This window comes from Labeo rohita, chromosome 13, assembly GCF_022985175.1.
Source record: "Labeo rohita strain BAU-BD-2019 chromosome 13, IGBB_LRoh.1.0, whole genome shotgun sequence".
Taxonomy (NCBI): domain Eukaryota; kingdom Metazoa; phylum Chordata; class Actinopteri; order Cypriniformes; family Cyprinidae; genus Labeo; species Labeo rohita.
Window position 1 is genome coordinate 26,732,736 of NC_066881.1, and position 22,375 is coordinate 26,755,110.

Below are 22,375 nucleotides of genomic sequence, written 5' to 3' on the forward strand. Positions count from 1 at the left end.
ATTTATATTGTCACACTTCTTTCTCTCACAGTGTGAAAGTATACAGTTGAAGTCAGAAGTTTACATACACCTTGCCGAGTCTGCAAAATGATAAAATAAGAGTGATTATACAAAATACATGTTATTTTTTATTTAGTACTGACCTGAAACTGACCCGTTCTTCAGAACAATCCTTCAGGTAACACAGACTCTTTGGTTTATAATTATATGATTTTGAGGTCCATCTTTGCGCACTGAGGACAACTACAGATGAAATTTAGCTTGTAGCTAATTCTGGTAAGGCTGAGGGCCATGCACTGTCCCTGTTAAATAAACAAATAAATAAACAAATAAATAAATAAATAAACTGAGGGACTCATATGCAACTATTACAGAAGTTCATTGATGCTTCAGAAGGAAACATGATGCATTAAGAGCTTGAATTTAAAGATCAGGGTACATTTAACTTCTTTTGTCTTCTGGGAAACATGTAAGTATCTTCTGTAGCTTCTGAAGGGCAGTAATAAATGAAAAAAAAAAAAAAGGTTTACACCCCTGGCTCTTAATGCATCATGTTTCCTTCTGGAGCGTCAGTGAGTGATTGAACCTTCTGTAATAGTTGCATATGAGTCCCTCAGTTGTCTTCAGTGTGAAAAGGTGGATCTCAAAATCATGCAGTTATTGTTGGAAAGGTTTCAAATACACAAAAATGCTGAAAAACCAAAGAATTTGTTGGACCTGAAGGATTTTTCTGAAGAACAGAGAGCAATTGAACTGGACTCGTGAACAACTATCACTACACAAAAAAATAAAAACACAGCCGTGGATCATTCTGGTAACAACACATATTTTTATAAATTCAGCTATTATTTTCTATTGTGGACTATGCGTAAACATCTTTTATGTGAAATATCTTATTCAGGTCAGTACTAAATAAAAAATAACATGCATTTTGTATGATCTCTCTTATTTTGGTAAAATAATTTTGCAGATTCTGCAAGGTGTATGTAAACTTTTGACTTCAACTGTATAGCTGCCTTTATATTTTAAATGATAGATTATGATATTTTATATTCATCTTATTTGGAGGTCCTTGGCATTAAAAAAGTTCGAAAACCACTGTATTTTATATACCTGTTGGTGTGTTCTCTAGAGATTCAACCCATGACTTTGTGAGCCAGTGTCTCTATTAGGTGATGCCATACCTTCTTTGAAATGACCTGTGGATATTATTCAAAGATCTCCCCAACAAAACATCACCGTATGAAATGTACATGAAATGTACAATGTATTCATCCACTCCAAAGGCTGAGCCAATTCCTGCTTCAATTCCAGAGGCTGCTGGAGGAGCTCCCTCAGGCTGGACTTGCCAACAGCCCTAAGAAATGCCACTTCAGACTGCTTGAAGAGTGTTACCTAGACTTCTAAATCAACTGGGGACTGATAAAACCTTCAAAAGCAGATAGAAGGTGTGCAGTTTTTTACTTCCTGGCCTGTGTGTATGAAATATGTATGTCGTTTCCAAAGGTAGGCAGGTTACCATCAATGCCTTATGCCTAGTTTTTCTAGTATATCATCTCTCTTCTCAAGTGTGACCAGTAATGGACAGCAAGAAAAAAATACTATGAACATCTAAGGTAGAGCTAGCTTTTAGCTTCCTCAAAACCCTTTCAACTGGTTTTACATGCTCCAAGCTTTAATCTAGCCTTCACTCTCCATGTTCATGTGAAGCTGCTTTACATGAAGATGATGCAATTCACTGTCTGACACCAGCACTGTATATGTCTTTGACATCACTTTAACCAATTTTTTGACACATGAACAGACAGTCTTCATCCCAGTCCACAACACATGTCTTTAAATTTCTCTCACAGCTTTTTCAAATGCCAGTGCACGTTAATAGTTATTCTCTTATTCTTGTAAGTGCTTCAAAATGTCACTGCCTTTATGGAGATTTGATGGATAAATTATGTCGATTAATATGTTTTCAAATCCATTTTGTTTCATTAAAATATTTTACATGGACATGGTCTAAATTATAAATAAATCAAATGAATACAATTAGTGAAGTTATTTTTTATAATTATTCATTTTATATGAACAATATAAATTAAGAAAAATTAATTATCTTGATTGAAAATAAACCTTTAATATGCATTCTACAATGGCAGTTAAAAAAGTTTTAAGTGTGTTTTTTATGTTCAAATATTTTTTAGGCGACATTGGATGCCTAAATGGCATGGCATGATTCTTCAGGGTCTTTGGCTACTTCGGCAGCATACTTTGGCTACTTCTGCAATGTCCTCAGTGGCTCTGATGTTGGGAGAAAATGAAGACTTTAATGTTCACTTTTACATCCTTTTACTTTTACAAAACCTGCATTGCTTACAAGACACTGCTGTTGCGTACAACTGGCTATGGGCTGAAATATGCTTATAAAGAGTTTGCACTTACGTCACGGTTTGGTCAGTTACCCCGTTGCATGGCCATATTGGAGATGTATTGGGAATGTATACAACAGCATGGATTGCATGGTTAATGTAGTACTGAATTCATTGTTCTGCTAATTTATGCTGTCTAAACCACATGTGGAACATGTGGAAGCTGCTAAGGCATATAGAGAAGGACTTCGTAAGCAGGAAAGGCACAATATTTTGACAAACTAAAGTTAATAGGTGCTAAAGATATGTATGTGCAGTATTAATTAAAATATTAGCCTAATATTTCACCTACCTGACTGGAAATGATAAGAACAAACACTAATGTTGTCAATATTCTTACCCTGGAAAACCTGGTTCAGTTTGGCCAATCACCAATGCCTTTTGTTCCTGACATAAATTATAAACAAAGTATGAAAGATGTCTAGAGTTTTCATGTTATTAGATTTTTAACAAAAATTAAATTTGTACCAAGGGGGCGTTTTAACCCACCTATGGGGCAAAACGCCCCCATGGGTGGGGTAAAATGCCCTGTCTGACAAAAGTCTGACAGAGCTATTTGCTGTAAACTTTTACAGCAAAACCAGAGAACAGGCAGTTTTAGCTTAAAATAAAAAAAGAATATAGTCAATAATGCCCCTACTGTTCTCATATCATATATAACTTTAATGTTCTCCAAAACAACAAGCTTTAAAGCACATTTTTTCTTACTGATGAAAATTAGATTTAGATAATTTACTGTGAAATCTTTTCTCTCTCCGGTACATCACCAGTGTGTTGACGAGACGTGAAAACCCTCTATACAAGACAGTCTGTCAGCGGTTGTGGGAGGGGCTTGATAATTGACCTTTCGCAAAATCCCGCCCTTCTCAGATACTCTGCGCTCTCACACTACACATCATGTTCTCATGCAGTGAAAAATACATTGCGGATCAAAGAGAAAACTGACAACACGCAGACAGACAAGACAGAGCAGGTTATTTCTTGTATGAATCAAGGTCTCAGCTTTCAATTTTTGTCATTTTGTATGAAATTCAAACATTTAATTCCGTTTTGTGGCTCCTTAATGTGTCGTCACTGTTCGCCTGTAAATTGAGACTGTTTAGGCTTTCTGGGGATTAAAAAAAAAAAGTGAGTTGTATTTTTAACATTATAATGTGGCTTTCATTATAGTGTCATATTTGGTTTTGTTGTTTTTATTGGTTCTACAGATGACTGTCTAGTCCAGCTGTACGTATTTACAGGTCAAACATGGCCTGAAAAAAAAAAAAAAAAAAAAACACGGTTTGGGTGTCGGTTAAATGTTGGTGAAGTCTTGCAATAACTAACATCCTCCTGAAACATTTCCTCTTGTACGTCAGTTGATGTTAGTCATGTACTGTGCTCATTCACACTGAAACATGCTCATCTTTATGCTTTTTTAAATGTTTTGCTTGCATCATATGAGGTCACGTTCCTGTAGGAAATGACTTGAGTTGTCGCTGCAGTCAGCAGTTACTTGGGAAAAATCAAGTTTCATATCAGAACAAATTAGGTAAGTCATTTCTGATTTATTCATGTTTATCCTTTGGATTTAGGTTATTAGACTAATGAGAATTTTTAAGGGTGAGAGTTTTGCCACTTTTGTAAATACGTTTTTTTTTTTTTTTTTTTTTTTTTTTTTTTTCAGTTTAACCAGGCACTAAATGTGCTAAAATAGTCCTGAATCACATTAAATTAAATCACTGATAAAAATGTTCTCTAATGGGGTTGATTCCAAAGGAAAAACATGCTGATATGAAAATGTACGCCTTGGATGTCTTTGTAGTTGCTTTAGGTAAAAGGATCTTTCAAATGCATAAATGTAAATTCACAGCTTGTGAGCATATTTCTGCCGTTACCTGATTTGAATGATTCCACATTGGGAACTAAAATGCCGTAATTCATTCTTAGTGAATTCCCCCTCAAGTGTTTTGAATAGCTTGTTCTGTAAATGTTTATTTCCCGTGTATAATGGTGCATATATTTAGCCGGTGCTTCATTTAAAAATAAAACTGTTGCTACTGGCAGTGTTTTGTGAACCATATAAACAACACAGTACCACTCTGTCCTAGACAAAAGATGAAGAGCCACTTCAATGATAGTGCCCTCACCGGCCTGGGCTTCCCAGCCGTTGTGGGAAATACTTGCGGAATCGACTTCAGTCAAGACGCCATTTTCCTTCCCGTCCTGTACGGGATCTTCTTCATCATCGGCACCCCTTTAAACCTGCTGGCACTCTTTGGGCTCTACAGGCTCATCCAATCGGAGAACGTCCTACCCGTGTACGTCATCAACCTTCTGATCGCAGACCTAATTCAACTCCTGACTTTTCCTTTATGGATGGATTACTATGCAAACGGACACCACTGGCGCTTCGGACCCCAGAGCTGTCAGTTCATGGGTTTGTTTTTTTACATTAGCATTTACGCGGGCATCTTCTTCATGTGTATCATCGCTCTAGAGCGTCACCTGGCTATCGCCAGACCACTCAGTTTCCAGCATCTCCGTAACTTGAGGTTTGCTCGCTGGATAGCACTCAGCATTTGGATTCTAATTGCGGTGCCACCTGCCATCGCGTTCGACAAGCTCTTTCCCAAGCAGGAAAATTACACTCTTTGTATCGAAAAGTATCCCTCCGAGGGCAGTTTTATCACCTACAGGCTGATTACTCTGCTTGTGTCCTTCATCATACCCCTGAGCTTCATTGTTGGTCTCCACAGAGAGACCGTCCGCTCGCTGATGGCAATCAACTCGCTTTTATCCGAGGAGAAGAGGAGTATCAGGGGTCTGCTCACCCTTCTGGTGGCCGTATTTGTCACGGTGCTGGGGCCCTATCATTTTATCGGCTGTGTGAAGTACGTCGGACTGCTGATACACAGCAGTCCATGCGTTTGGGAAAAGGCTGTGTTTGTGCCCTATCAGGTAGGACGAGGCTTTCTGAGCCTTAACAGCTTGCTGGATCCTGTGTTTTACATCTTTCTCCGCAGAGACTTCCGTGCCGCCGCTGGGAAGTACTTGCCCTGCCTGAGGAGAGTGAGGAACAGATCGTATCGGACAGAGAAAGCGACAAGCTCCACTCTAGACTGTGATTGAAGATTTCCCCCTGGTTATGTATTTGAAATACACTTTGGACGAGGAACTAAAAAATTATGCCAAACTCATACAGAAGGCCATTTAATCAGATCTATGGTGGCGCCATCATCTAAGACTTATGTTTTAGCATCATTCTTCATTTATAATCAGCAGACATTTGGTATATACTTTTAGTCTAGCCTTGCTAGCTCCTGACTTTAGTTTGTCTGTTAATCATTTCCATGTCTGCTGGACTGGTTTTTATTTTATTTCCATTTTATTTCCATGTCTACACTGCTGGAACTAAATTAACGGTTTTATTTGATTTGATTGTGGACATATTTTCATTGTCAAAACAAAGATTATTCATTTTTTATTTCATTTATTTTATTTTACTTCAAGGCCTCACTCTCTGTCCTCTTATCTCTCAAATAGATTTACTGCACTTACTTCCTCTTTTGCACATTCACACTTTGCTGATACTGTTTCACTTGTGAAACGGAAACCACAGCTAGACAAATATATATGTACATCCTACTTATAACTAACCTCAAAACCAACTATTACTTATATTCCCAGCACTTCTGAATAATTTGTTCGGATGTCCGGGCTTGATATTGTTTGTATAAAATTGACCTGTCATCCTGAATAAAGTTATTTTGTCTTAGTTTAATGTAGTTTATTTGTCCAGTGATCATTTCTATGTCAACACTGCTGGAACTGAATTAAAGGTTTTCATTATGGTCTTAGCAGTAGACGCAGTATAGTGTAAAAATTACATTTTAAACAAAACAATTTCACATCAACAGCCAAATTTGTCTTTTTTCCTGTTTACATTTTTATTGTCAAAAGAAAGATTTTATTTTTTTAGTTACCCAGTTGGCATATCAATGCATCTTTACTACAACAAAGTGTCTATTTACTCTAAGTACAAATAGCCTGCCTTGTTGGCAGAAGCTATTTATACTAACTCCGCCCACCAACCTGTGATTGGACTAATCAACATTACAACAGACGGCTGCTAAAGCAACCCCCTAGTGGTGTAGATGGTAAATTGTGTAGCGTAGTCTTTTTGATGCGACTGACCCGAGTTCGAATCCGCCTTTTGCTGAACTCATTCTTTTCCTTTTCACATCTCATATCACATTGGAAAGGCATTTATTTTCAATAAAAATTATGGAAATAGTCAAAAAAATTTAAAAATAAAGTATTGGTTTGGGTTAGGGGTAGGTATAGGAAGCGCTTTATTCTCCCTTTTTATGTTATTATTGCATAGTGTTTTATAATGTACTACAATAGTGAGGTGCAGATATTTTCCACTATTTGCAAGAAGCAGTATAAATAGCGGAACATGCTACTGTTTTTACATAGTGTAAATAGAACCTATGGCTGGGTCATTCTATAATTAGGGGTACATTTAGAATTTGACAATGTGAACAAAAACGTTTTTCCCAAAAACCCTAACATGACCTTACATAGCTGCTTTGAAACAATCTATATTGTATGAAGTGCTTTATAAATAAAGGTGTTCTGTAGGAATATGTGCGTAAAATACCATCTATGTTTGCTACTGTCCACCATGTTACCTTTACAGAGTAACACAGTAGACAGGAAACTTTTGTCGATGGCCTATGCTCCCTTGGGAGCTATGGGCCTAAGTAAGTAAGTACAGTTGACAGGTAACTTAGCTGACATTTTTAGTGTTTTGGGCCTATATTCAACATGGAAGCCTAGAACTACTTAGAATATGGTATGTTTAGAAATATATTTACATAAACAAAACATAATTTTTAGTTAATTTTTAGTTAATGTGTAACACTGCTGACAGTCAATTAATCCACTCTTGACACAGGATTGCTAGTTTAACCAATATTAGGGGAAAGAACTAGTGTTTCTAGTGTTTTATCCATGTACTTCTAGAAGAAGTGATTATCATACTGTGCAAATTATGCGAGAATGGGACAAACCATTCCTTTTTGAGTGGGGGCTTTCTAGTGGGTAACTTAGTTGACAATGGTTTTTCGGAAGTTATATAACAATATATAACAATTTTTTTGAAGCGCACACCCGAATGTCTTGATAACCTAATCTAACTGAAGGCAAAACTATGAAATTAATTTACATTTTAGGTAATTTTCATGCTTAATGCAGAGTAGAATGAGCAACTTCACAAAATCAGACAGCTGAATACCAGGGTTGTATGTGATATGAACATCATTTTTGAACAAACGATATGGCTTTTTCAACATATAGTAGTGTGATTGAGAAAAATATAATTGTGTACTAGAAAATTAAGCATCTGGGCTTTATATTGATGCAAATATATAAAAAAAATACTTCATGGACATGAGATGTACCCACAATTGTAGAATGACCCAGTTATTTACAGTTTTAACACAAATAGCAATTAGCAAATATTTAATTGATTCTTTTTTTTTTTTTTATTTACAGATCAAATAAGTTGGGACTGTGTGCATTCTTGTAGTGCCATCAGCCAGTTAGCACTGTCATGACATCCTTTTGGCTCCAGTGTAATCACATGACATTTATGACTCATGTTCAAAAATATCTGGAACATCCTATTTCAAATTACATACATTCTCTAAGTATTAAAGAGCACTTGACCACATGACCATGCCCACGTGAGTTAGTGACTCACGTTCATAGGAAGCTGAGGTTTGACCAGTAAAATAAGTTCCCACATGATTTCATGATCAGTATCCGAAAGCTCTATTCCCTTGTGAAACGCCAACATGTCGCTTTCAAGCAATGTCTTTTTGGGAAAAATCAAGTTGGCAGAATTTTGATCTCCAACTGCAGTATGTCTCACTCTGAGATTTTTGTGCCAGAATTAATAATTACACCCACTGCCATCAACTGCAAAAGCAAGACACAGACGTGTCTTGCCAAGGGTCGCAGCTTGCATCGAGACCATTAGAAACACTCTGCAATTATAACATTTTATATTGATTTTCATCACTGGCCAACTCTATCTACATACTCACCTCTCAGTTTAATTCAGATGTGCATTGTTAGGGCATAAAAAAACATTTTCTTTTAGTGCAATGAACTGAGGATGAAGTCTACTATGAAGGACTGTTTTTGGCCATAGATTTGACCACAATTTGAAATGTCACAGTTCAGCACTTTACAGGGTGAACTTTGGAAACTTTGTTGTATTTGTGTTATTGCTGTGTGCCATTACTTTGAAACAGTTGCAAAGTTTTTTTATGCCGGTATATATATTATATATATATATATATATATATATTACATTCTGTCGGGAATGTTTATTAACTGTTTATCATTAACATTTATCAAGGTTTAAATACTGTAATTTGTAAAGTGGATAGTTTTTTATTTTACTTATACTATTTTAATTTTTTGCACATTAGACTTATATGATATTTCCATTTCCAGTCATAATATTTTTGGACTTCCAACAGAAAACACACTTTGCTTTATAGAAGCATTACGACCATCTGATTCATTACATGGTTATTCCTGTCATAAATGCTTTAAACCAAATTCCTCATCAATACAGGAACTGTTGGGACATTCTGAAAGTGTTATATTATTGGTTGCTTCCCTTACTCAAAAATCTGAACACCTTTGAAAAGCATTGCAATTCAAAGCAAACAATACGTGTTCACACCAGCCGTGTTGTTAATGTGCTGCTGCTTTGACTACGTCTTCAAAAGTTGTCAAAGTTTTCCTTCTATTGAAGTCTGCATTTGATCATATTTTATGGAAGAGTGTAGGCCGACCAACTATAACATACAACTACCCACGTGCTATTCTCTCTGGGAAAGAAAAAAAAATTCTGTGGCAGTGTTCCACGCATCAAATCTTGTAGCTTTCTTTGTGCTTTATATGATCAGAGAATTAAAAGGATAAATGCATTCATGTATTATTTGAGCTGTTCCGAAACCATGAGGGTTTTACTATAAATTCATACTTTTTTTCTGACTCTTTATACTTGCTTCTGTACTTTGACACAGTAGTGAGGAGTGAGACTTCACTGCAGTACAACATAGAAGAAATAAATGGCATACACAAAAACACTAAAGGTTTATTAGTACAAATATGAAGATCAGCATTCTTTGAACAAGTTTTCTGTATTCATTCTGCTGTCCCAGTGTACTCATGTGGACTTTTAAGGCTTTAGAGAAAATATCAGAGAATTTCTTTAGCACACACAAAATGTAGACAGACATCCTTATTATCTTGACAGAAAATACATGAGACATGAGTTTGCTTAAATATTGCAACAATGTAGCATTTGTCAACCTCAATACTACAGTAATTCAATAAAACAGCTTCTTTACTGCACTGTAAAAAAAAAAAACACTTTGTTGAGTCAACTTAAAATAATTTGTTAACCTGCCGCCTAAAAGTTCAGTCAACTCAAATAAGTTTAGTCAAACTGAAATGTTAAGTTGTACTAAGTGAGAACTTAGACATTTGAGTTGAATAAACTAAAAATGTGGTTTGTTAAACGTTAACGTTGGGTTTGGTACCCAGTTGCCTTAAAATTTTAAGTTGAATCAACTCAAATATCTAAGTTGTCACTTCGTACAACTTAATATTTCAAGTTGACTAAACTTTTTTTAAGTTGACTGAACTTAAGATTTTAAGGCAGCATTAATTTTAAGTTGACTTTTTTTTTTATAGTGTGAAAAACAACATTATTTACATAAACTGAGAAACAGTAAAACAAATCGTTTTGCTATGTGTAGTGATACTTGTTACTGCCCAATCCTGCACTCAGTGACATACAGCCAAATGGCACATTATAAAAGTGGAAATGTAAAAGCTCTGCAAAGATCCATGTTTATGTTAGAACCAAGTTAAACCTTGTCTTTTGCTCACAAACATTCAGTCACACACATTAACAATCTAGGCACATTAAAAAAAAAAAAAAAAAAAAAAAACATGCATGTATTACATTTTGCAAAACTCCATAAATTTAACCACAGTCCTTAGTCAGGGTACACACCATGTTAAATTTTATGCAAATAAAAACAAGGCTGTGGAGGAAAGACAAAAGCTGCAGTCACACTCGAAGAAAAAGAAGTTGGAACGAAAAGTATAGTGTGACCGGCCCCTTACATCAATGGGACACACTGTATAAGGTCCTAGATCACATCATTTTCACAACTGACAATTTTCAAAGCTGTTTTATTGAGTTTTTGTCTACTGAAAGTTTGTTTCTGAAAGAGATTTCATCAGCTGATCAATTGCCATGTTGTTAAACATGTACAATGCATTGACTGCACTGTACTTCTATTGCTCTCAGCCTGGTTTTCTTATCAAAAATTAAATATGGCATATCCTACAGTTCACTGAAGCTTCCCTAAGGACTTGGACTTGAACTTGGACATTTTGAATGCAGAAATGTTTCAGAGTACAGACGAATTCACGTCATGTGCAATGTAAAATACAGAAAAATAAGTAAAAACATAAAAAAGACATTAATAAATGTCTCCCATTCAAACTCGGTTGATTAAAAACTAGGACTCAGACCCAGTGCTAACCAATTTTAACCATTTTTTTACACAAAGTATTACTGGGGAATATTAATAAAGACTTAAATTCAGTTCCTTGTACAACAGACTATGTTATGACCTTAACACTTTTACCAAAATACATGATTTGTAGACTTAAGCCCTATTCTGACAGAACTAGTTTTCCAGGGGGACATTAGAGAAATTTGTATTTCAAAGACGTACTTTGCTATTTTAATCCTGTGCAAATCTGCCAAGACTGTGTTTTTCTCACACAACCTCTGTAAAAATTCCAGAGCAAATTACCTACTGGCAAATTTACCTACTGGTAGCTACCATTTGTGCACCAACCTTACGCATACTGCACCTTTTACTATGGATGTTATCGGACAGAAAAAAAATTCATAAGCAGAACCAAATCGTGGACGCTGTTAAGATTGGTAAGATTTCTAGATTTCTCTTCTCACTTACATAGGTTTATTATAGCAGCCTGTTCTAAAATGAATGTTATTTTTATGATGTTTTTATAATAAATTAAAATTATATTATTACATATTTCATTAGACATATGCGCCGTCTAGAAAACACAACCACCTTTGTAATTAACACAGAGATTGTGGGAAACACAGATGTTGTGTGATAAGTGTTAAAACTCAAACAGAGTTTAGAAAACTAGTCCTGTCTGAATAGGGCTTTCAGCATCTAATACAGTTTGACATTTTCCATCCGTTTACATACACCTTGCAGAATCTGCAAAATGTTAATTATTTTACCAAAATAAGAGGGATCATACAAAATGTGTTATTTTTTTATTTAGTACTGACCTGAATAAGATATTTCACATAAAACATATAGTCCACAAGAGAAATGAATAGCTGAATTCATAAAAATTACCCTTTTCAAAAGTTTACACACTTGATCCTTAATAATGTGCTGCTACCTGATTGATCCACAGCAATGTTTTTTGTTTGTTTGTTTGTTTTGTTTAGTGATAGTTATTCATGAGTTCCTTGTTTGTCCTGAACAGTTAAACTGCCTGCCGTTCTTCAGAAAAATCCTTCAGGTCCCACAAATTCTTTGGTTTTTCAGCATTTTTGTGTATTTGAACCTTTCCGACAGTGGCTGAATGATTTTAAGATTCGTCACACTAAGGACAAGTGAGGGACTCATATGCAATAATTACAGAAGGCTCAAACACTCACCGATGCTTCTGAGTGAGCCGGGGGTGAAAACCTTTTGAATTTGAAGATCAGGGTAAATTTAACTTATTAATAAATGAAAATGTACGATATTTAGGAAAAATAAGTTTTTCCTTCTCAAGCATCAGAGCGTTTGAACCTTCTGTAATAGTTGCATATGCATTCCTCAGTTGTCCTCAGTGTAAAAAGATGGATCTCAAAGTCATACAGTAATTGTTGGAAAGGGTTCAAATACACAAAATGCTGAAAAACAAAAGAATTTGTGGCACCGGAAGGATTTTCTGAACAACTATCACAAAACAGAAAAACCAGCTCTGGATTATTTACGTAACAATATGGTATAAGAATCAAGTGTTGAACAGGGTCATTTTCTTATATTTTGGTAAAATAATTAACATTTTGCAAGGTGTATGTAAACTTTTGACCTCAACTATATATGGCTTTTCTGATATTATATACCTTCTCGATAGCTCCCCTGGTACAGCATTGCACATGTAATGTTAAGTCCTGTGAAAAACGAGCCATACAAAGACATCAAAAACATATAGAAGTAAGCTAAAATGTCATGGTTGCCTTAGCAAAAACGTTTTTTTGTTAACTCTTGGTTGCCAGATTCATGTTTATCTGTTTTGTTTAAAATTGAACACTTTTGGTGCCACTCGCTGAAATTTTCACTTTCAAGTTGCTGCAAAACATCCAACAATCATGTAATAAAACATTGGCAGATTCACGTTCATCTGTTTTGGTTAAAATTAAATGCGCTTTTAGCACCACTCATAAGACATTTATTTGAATGTGCAGCGAAACGTGCAAGATGCAATGTTATACCATTTTGCAGAGATGTTGCCACAGGCATGTTTTTTCCAGTGAGTGTGGTTGTGCTTTATAGTTAGTATATCAAGCACTACAGTATTGATTTTGGTAGGTATGTAGTAGATTGTCTCACGAAGGAATGGCAGCATTTTGATTTTAGATTAGCACTTGTCTGTTGCTTTAACCTGCCTTGTCAGTCACTGGGTCACGCAGACCCAATTTGTCAATGAGCTCATTGTAAAACCCCTCAGTAATGACGTGGGTGGGCATGATGGGCCTGTGCTGGTCCTGCATCAGAGCTTATTGATCCCCACACCTGAAATGCTCCTAAGATATGTATCACGTCAGGTGGGCTTCTTATCAGTGACTTGCAGGCCCATGCACGCCTCTAATGGAAAAATTTAACGCAAAACTTTAAAAAGACTCGAGAGACCTGAATATTTTAGAGAGTGTGCAGCTGCTGGTGGATAACCAAGCCAACAAGTCACCTTTGAACACAACCCAAACATCCCTCCTGTTTTTTCTTTGTAACATTAATCTTGGCGCCTTGCATAACGAATTAGAAATTATCATGAATAACACAGTATTTTGAAAATAGTTGACTGGTCTATTAATTTACATTTTTTATTTTATAATAGATAAAATGCTAGGCCAGTCTATCACACTAAAGATTAAATATTAATTATAAATTATTCCCCTTTTACAAGTTAGATCAGTTAGTGGCTATCTTGCAAATACAGCTCCTTCTACTTCTCCAATGTGTTTGAATGAAAAAAACCTAAAAGCTTTGAAACTGTCTGTCAATGTCATGTTTTAATAACACATTTCAAACCAGAAATGAAATCCGATAACCACAGCATCATGAATTGTCCTTTTTAGCTCAAATCCCGTTGAATAATGATTTTGTTTCTTAACTGGGTTAAGTGCGAACAAACGTATGATTTCTCAATGAAAGAGGTGATTGACTAATTGAACTGTAAAGCGTTGCTTCTATTCCACTATTACAAAGGCGATTGGCTCTTGTTAGTATGAGGCGGGACTGTAGCTACCACGCAGGGTTTATTTTGTTATTATTGGTGAATGACTACTATTTCTTCATTATTGAAACACAGCAATGTGCAGTCCTATACCAGGACTTTATTTGTCCTGGATTGTAGAAATGCTTTTATCTAAGTGCACTTAAGCAGCACTATTTATCAAGGTCTTACACAGGAAATCATAGAGGGTCATGAAAAGCACATCTTGCTATACAGTGGAAATTTCTCACTTTCAACATAAGTGAGAGTTTCAACATGACAAACCGTTACAGGTTGACGTAGAAGATGTTGTCATTTTCTGGAAAGAAGAAACAGAAGCATTAAATTTAGCTAAATGTAACTATTTTATATTGTTGTGGTGACATCTTTCCTCACTCCCAGTATAATTCATTTACTGAGATGACGTCTGACTAAAACAGCTGAACAAAATGCATCATGTTTTGTTACGACTCGTTGCTGTGTTGATGTGTCTGGGCCCAAAGCCTTTGTCAATGACTAACCGCTTTTGTTTTCTTTTTTTTCCCTCCAGATTGGTGTTTGTCTTTTTATTATTATTATTATTATTATTATCATTATTATTATTATTATTATTATTATTATTATGTATTTTTTCTGTTCTCTTCCTGTAAAATTACTACATTCTTTATACTCCATTTAACCAACAACCTCATGTTTAATTCATTACCCACAAACCCATAAGTAATGACTGATATATAAATATAAAACACTGATATAGTCTCACACTGGAATTCATTATATTTTGATATGTCTATTATATGAAAGGACTACGTGTTTGCTAACAATTATCTGACCTCCTACAAAGAAGGAAACGAATTGAGCATGTTGCAAATTGTGTTTAACATAATGTTGTAATTATTTATATAATTTAGTGTACATAACAGATGAATGATCATGCCCCTAACCAATGGAAATTATTCGTTATTATGTCTTAGAAGAACAATATTTATTTTTAGTATCAGAGACTGGAACATTGCATTATATGCTACACATACTTGTTGTACAATTTATTGCCTGTGGCGTTACATACTGCAAATGACTAAATTATTCTTGGTCCATTAGTTTTTGTAATTTGTTGTTTTTTTCAAGCAGAGTACTATGTTGTTCAGTGGAGCCAGAAAGTGATGAAACAAACAGACATTTCAAACAATATGTGTGTAGTACTATTTCATTTATTTCAATGAGATATTTTAATATGAATTTAAAATTTGCTTTTTTTAATGTTGGTTTATGCACATCCAGGCTAAAATCGGTATCACACATGGCTGTAACCACCATATACATGTATTTAATGTAAAAGCATACATTAAAAAGTTAATTTTTTTAGACTGCTCGACATTTTCAAAGTGATTGAGATGACCAATCAAAGAAGGCGGACTTTACTGTTCAGTGAAACCGAACAAGAACAAGTTGATTCCAGCATTTGCGAGGTAAGATGTAAGTAGCTAAACATGTAGCCTAATCGTTGACAATTGTTTTACGATAGAACTGTTATACAGTAATATCCAGTGATGTTATTTTGTCAGATTTCACCGTTTGGAATTCAATATAGGCTGTCATTTACGTGACAAAGTTACGTTTCATTCATAATTGAATACACTCTCAGAAAAAAAGGTACAAAAGCTGTCACTTGGGCAGTATCCTTTCAAAAGGTAGACCTTTGTACCCTACCTTTCCATTGACGGTGCATATCAGAACCTTAAAGGTACGTATTAGTACCTAAAGTGTACATGTTAGTACCTAAATGGTAAATATTATTATCTTTTGAGAAGTTTCGGCCTCAGTGACAGCCTTTGTACCTTTTTTTCTGAGAGTGTATGACCAGACAAGCATTTTCTCTTTTGCGTTTTCAGAATATTAGGCATACAAATAAAGATTACTAATTTCCTATTCTTGTTCTACACCTATCTATCTATCTATCTATCTATCTATCTATCTATCTCAGAATTAACCTAAATTAATGTGTTTTACTTAATATCAGTATTCAGTCAATACTGGCATTAAGGCAATCTTTTATTCCACCCGTAGTAAGAAAGAAAAACTGGAGAAACTAGCATGAGGTTTGGTGTTTGCATGACCATTTCTGTGAGGATGTCTGAGAAGAACGATTTGGGAAAGAAGCTGTACTGTTAACTGCAGCGTTTGATGAATGCCGAGGAGCAACAAAGAAAGCTGTTCAGCGCCGTCTAGCTAATTGGCAGGTTTTTAAAATTTATCACCAGCCAAACAGCTCAAAGCAAAGAGTGTCCTGAAAAATGAATACAGAAATTATCAGGGAATGTTTACCGTCAACATGCAGAATAAAATAAAGAGGAAGAAAATCACTGTTTTCTGAAACAGGAAACACTAATGGGTTTGGTTTTAGCCATGCTAATGTCGTTTTTTGACAGATTGTCAACAAATATATTCAACAGCAATGTTCGATACGTTTCAATATTATATTCTTCTACACATTAATATGCAATCTGCTGGTCAATATAAGAAAAGCAGCCATTGCTTATGGCTGGGTGTTTACATGTTGATGGAGGGTGGAAGTGTGGCCGGTTGGATGATGGAAGTGCCAGCATGAGTAATGAATTCACAGCGTTGTCAGTGGAAATATGGGTGACTGCCTAAATCCATTAGGAAAATGATGATGGATGAATCAACAGACTAGCATGTGCTTGCTTTTGTTGTACATACAGCTGTTGTTTAATACCCTTTGTAACCTAATCAATGATCTTGTGATCCTTCCCAAGATGTGACTCTGAAGAAAACATTACACTAAAACACATTTTTTGCTGCCTGCTTAGTGCTTTACTCAAAAGAAGAAATGCAACAATTAATTTCACAACAAAAGGGTCATTCTATAATTACATTTAGAATTTGACAATGTGAAGAGAAAAGTTTTCCTGTTTCACAAAAACCCAAACAAGACCTAACATAGTTGCTTTGAAACAATCTATATTGTATAAAGTGCTATATAAATAAAGGTGATCTGTAGGAATATGGGAATAAAATACCATCTACGTTTGCTACTGGCCACCATGTTACCTTTACTGGGTAACACAGTTGACAGGTAACTTAGTTGACATTTTTAGTGTTTTGGGCCTACATGGAAGCCTAGAACTACTGAGCATATGGTTTTAGCATATGGTGTTTAGAAATATATTTTTATAAACAAAACATAAGTTTTAGTTTTGTCTTGTTAAAATTTGCAGCAATAATACTTGTGTAACACTGTTGAGAGTCAGTTAATCCACTCTTGACACAGGTTTGCTAGTTTAACCAATATTAGGGGAAAGAGAGAGAACATAACTTCTAGAGTTTTATCCATGTGCTTCTAGAGGAAATATTGTCATACTGTGCAAATTATGTGAGAATGGGACAAACCATTCCTTTTTGAGGGGGGGGTTTTCTAGTGGGTAACTTAGTTGACAATAGTTTTTCAGACACAAAAAAAAATAAAACAAGTTATATCACAATTAACACTTAATATTTTTGAAGCACACACCCAAATATCTTGATATCCTAATCTAACTGAAGGCAAAACTATGAAATTAATTTATATTTGAGGTCATTTTCATGCTTAAATGCAGAGTAGAATGAACATCATTTTTAACAAAAGATACAGCTTTTACAACAAATAGTAGTGTGATTGGGAAAAATAGAATTGTGTACTAGAAAATTAAGCATCTGGGTTTTATATTGATGAAAATATATTAAAAATATACTTCAAGAACATGAGATGTACCCACAATTATAGAATGAGCCAAAAATCTACATGTTCCCAGCATGCTTTGCATCAGACCTGATGGGAAGAATGAATGTTTAAATGAAGTGCTGTTCTAGGTTTTTGTGATGTTTTTGAGTGAGATGGGGACTTGTTAGTGCTTAATCTTCTGTTATGCTTTGGATTTGGAAGAGTTCTTGTTATGTTTAATATTTAGGGGTTACCTTTCTAGTGAGGACTGGCGCTTATGCTGGGTTGAAGGTAGGACGGTGCACTTTCTTTTATTTTGATAGAAAGAAAAATATTAAGCTCATTTTATTTGGATTTACTCTCCATCAACATGCCTTAGGTATGGATACCTTTTTATTTCTTGTTGCTTAGTGAAAAAGGAAACATTATTCTTGTTGGCTTGTGCCATTTCAAGCTGGTGATTCAAGGTACACTAATGCATTTCTGGGCTCTCTATTGCCATCTGTGGTTGAAGTGTAAAAGTACAATTGGAAGATCCATGTGTATGCTAGTTGTGTTTTGGCACTGCTGTTTAGCATAGATGAATCAGATGTTTTGAAGTATACCTTGCGGTCTATAATCAGCATATCAGAGATGTTTTGAGTAGCTTAACCAAGGTTACTTACCTTATTAAAGTTTTAAGCTGTTTTGAATACAAATCAAGTTAATTTAATTTGATTAGTGCTTTTCACATTGCACAATGTTTCAAAGCTGTTTTACAGTAGTGCTACATGCCTTATAGTTGCAGTTAGCAGACTAGAACTGGCTAATAATAGATAATATAGTATATTTTGCATTGATATAAACAAACATTTGAGATTCCCATATATATTTCACGTGAGTATACTGCATGTACAGTTGAGGTCAAAAGTTTACATACTGTACACGTTGCAGAATCTACAAAATGTTAATTATTTTACCAAAATAGGAGGGATCATTTTAGATTATTTAGTACTGACCTGAATAAGATATTTGACATAAAAGACCTTTACATATAGTCTACAAGAGAAAATAAAAGTTGGTTTTATAAAAATGACCACGTTCAAAAGTTTGCATTCCCTTGATACTGTGTTGATACCTGAATGATCCAAAACTGGGGGGTGTTCCAGAAAGCAGATTATGTGACATACCCGGGTATGTTTAAGGATAAGTAAGTGGGGAACCTTTCGGGTTCCAAAAACGGAGGTAACTTTCAGGGTATGTAAGTAGCCATACCAACTTGCTTTCTGAAGATAACCTGCTCTGGAGTAGGTTATGTTTCAGGGTTGGCTTATTTCAGAGAAATCAAATACGTTCACTTTAAACTCGCTGAATTCCAGCCTCAGCCCAATCAGAAATATCAGTACTTACATAGAAACCTATACAAAGTAGCCAGAAAGAAATGGTAATTTTAAAGAAATATGTCAGATGGATTTAGAGGCTTTTGCATCTGAACTCTTCATATATATAAATTATATAAGTATAATATAAGGTAATATTACATTGTTCTAATATGTTTATTATATTTATTCTGTTGGCATATATAATAGTTATCTGTTTTATAAAATACAGATAGCAGATGGTAAGTTAACCTTGCTTTCTGGAATACACCCCTGATTTTTTGTTTGTTTGTTTGTTTTGTTTTGTTTTGTTTAGTGATAGTCGTTCATGAATCCCTTGTTTGTCCTGAGCAGTTAAACTGCTTGCTGTGCTTCAGAAAAATCCTTCAAGGCCCACTAATTCTTTGTTTTTTCAACATTTTTGTGTATCTGAACCCTTTCCAACAATGACTATATGATTTTGAGATCCATCTTTTCACACTGAGGACAACTGAGGGACTGTAGGTATCTTCTGTAGCTTCTGAAGGGCAGTACTAAATGAAAAAAAAAAGAAATGTACACATCTTCATTCTGTTCAAAAGTTTACACCCCTGGCTCTTAATGCATCGTTTTTCCTTCTGTAGCATCAGTGAGTGTCTGAACCTTCTGTAATAGTTGCATATGAGTCCCTCAGTTGTCCTCAGTGTGAAAAGATTGATCTCAAAATCATACAGTCATTGTTGGAAAGGGTTAAAATACTGTTCAGATAAAAAAAAAATGGTCAAGGGACACATGATCAACTATCACCAATCAAAACAAAACAAAACAAAAAACAAAAGTATTTAAATTTTTTTTTTTTTTTTTTTTTTTTTTAAATAACTGATTGTTTCGCTAGAGTCTTCTTCTTCGACTGGGATTGTTTACAGCTGCATTTGTGATCATCTGAAGCCGCATTTAAACTGCATTTTGGAAGTTCAAAATCGGGGCACCACACCAGTCCATTATATGGAGAAAAATCCTGAACATCTTGAACAGACATGAACATCTTGGATGACAAGGGGGTGAGTACATTATCTGTACATTTTTGTTCTGGAAGTGGACTTCTTCTTTAATATTGTAAAATATTATTACAACTTAAAATGGCTTTTTTGTGTCTATTGCAATATATTGTAAAATGTAATTTGTTCCTGTGATGCAAAGCTGCATTTTCAGCAGCTTCAGTGTCACATGATCCTTCAGAAATCATTCTAAAATGCTGATTTGGTGTTTATTATTATCAGCTATTATCGGTAATCGATTCTTCTTCTTTTTTTCAGATTCTTTGATGAATAGAAAGTTTAATCAACAGTATTTATTTACAATATATATGTTGTAACATTTTAAATGTCTTTAGTGTCACATCTGATTAATTTAATGCTGAATAAAAATATTAATTTATTGCTGTTTTAAAATCATACTTACTTCAAACTGTTAAAAAATGTATTACTAAGGACTAGTGTTTCCATAAGTCATGCAGACAGAAACAAGTTGTGAAATAGTGTCATGTATGTGATGAACCCTCCTTTTTTTAGACTATATAATAATGATCTTGTCCTTTCATCTTAGTTAATTTGGAGTTTGGCTGAAAACGTCTGCTGATCTATTCCACCATTGTGGTGATACATTCTCATTCAGACGCGCGCCGTGGTTCCCATGGCAATGTCAGCTTTCATTTTCTCTTAACTTATGCCTGTTTGCATGCATTCTGGCTCTATTTCTTCTCCCTGGGCAGCTCTCACTTTTATGACTGATTAGCCAAACTGATTTCCTATTCCGTCTTGTGTCTGAGACGTTCAGACATCCCATCAACTGCAATCAAACGGCGAGGTAGAATTGATGGACAGGAAAGAGACGCAGAGACCCTAAGGATTTGAATGTTCTGCCCTCCTCTAAACTGATCAGATGCTTGTGGATGGGCAAATGTATTCATTGTCATCTATATTTCAGCATCATACAGATTCAGGAAGTACAACTAGGAAACCTAGAAATCTGATCAATTACGTTTGAGGAGATGCTTTTAAATTTACTACCATCCACTATATGAGCTTCTGAGAGGGAAACCGTATCTGATTTCCAACTAAGAAACAGTGTAGGGATGTCTAGTTATTACATTTCTTTCTTTTTTTTTTTTTTTTGTGTACAGTGCACTTGTTTTTTTTTCCATTCTCACAGCAAAGGTCAACTTATTCCTGTGTGTTTTCTATGCGTTATCTATTCCTGTAGTGTTCTCATTTATGTTTCGATTAAATTGACTCTATTTGACATGATGTATATTGTATAATCAATACTGCGCAAACTGCAAGCGTGCAGCTGTGAGATTCATTGCTAATGGTTACTCTTAAGGGTGCACATTTCATCAGTGTCGAACACAGAGCTTATGATGGAGGAATAAATCATTTGAGAATGTTTTAAAGGGACAGTTCACCCAAAAACAAGTCAAGTTCATGTCAGTCCAAACCTGCTGTTCCTTTTTTTCTTTAAAGCACAAAAGTGGACATTTTTAAAGAAGTGTTGCACAGCTCTTGTCAAACATTCATAGTGTTCAGTCCAAAATGGACTATAAAAGTGTCATTAAATTCCACTTATGGACTTTGAACTTTTGGTTACTTCAATATCACCTAATAAGTCTATGGACTTATTTTGGTCTGTTCTTTAAACAAATGTAATATAGCACAAATGGCTTGGGAGTTTCCACCAGAAAAGTTTAATATATGATGTTTAAAAAAATCTAATTATAAATATAATTTTTAAATAATTATTTTTATTTATACTGTTGACGGTTGTAAAGTAGATACACTATCAGCTTAAAAAATATTATTTTATATTTAGGTAATATATTTGTATTTATATATCATAATATGTATTCATATTTTGAATTAAATTTAAATTGAATTTGAATTCATGTTGAAATTTAAGTTTCAGTAATTGTATGTGCTGTTGTAATTTTTATCAGCTGTACTGAAAAATATTTACATTTTTCTTTATTTTAGTTTTTGTCATTTTAGTGCTTCAACTTTAACTTTATTTCAGTTAGTTGCCAAAGCAACATTTATAATAAAATATATAATGTAAATAACGTAATATTTTATTTTATTTTAATTTATTTTGTTATTTTATTTGTTTAATGAAAATATTATTATAAAATGTATTTATAAATTCTGTTATTTCCATTTAAAATGTTCAATTATTTAATAATAATATAATCTAATTTTATTTTATTTAAATTTATTTAT

General features: G+C 34.6%; 1 protein-coding gene across 4 annotated transcripts; it reads left to right on the forward strand.

Annotated features, from left to right (window-relative positions):
* Positions 1–3,314: 3,314 nt before the first annotated feature.
* zgc:171579 (uncharacterized protein LOC557116 homolog) lies at positions 3,315–6,187 on the forward strand. 4 transcript variants are annotated; one of them, XM_051126523.1, is made up of 3 exons: positions 3,315–3,548; positions 3,865–3,951; positions 4,511–6,187. In XM_051126523.1, exon 3 carries the CDS (start codon positions 4,518–4,520, stop codon positions 5,529–5,531), a length of 1,014 nt encoding a protein of 337 aa, XP_050982480.1. In that variant the 5' UTR covers positions 3,315–3,548; positions 3,865–3,951; positions 4,511–4,517; the 3' UTR covers positions 5,532–6,187. The 4 variants fall into 4 exon arrangements, with proteins under 4 accessions (XP_050982480.1, XP_050982481.1, XP_050982482.1 ...); XM_051126524.1 differs by having other exon boundaries at positions 3,360–3,415; XM_051126525.1 differs by having other exon boundaries at positions 3,375–3,393.
* Positions 6,188–22,375: the final 16,188 nt, after the last annotated feature.

Bases quoted from the DNA above. Each gene is read 5' to 3' on its own strand.
- zgc:171579 (XM_051126523.1), top strand. From the start codon at position 4,518: ATGAAGAGCCACTTCAATGATAGTGCCCTCACCGGCCTGGGCTTCCCA.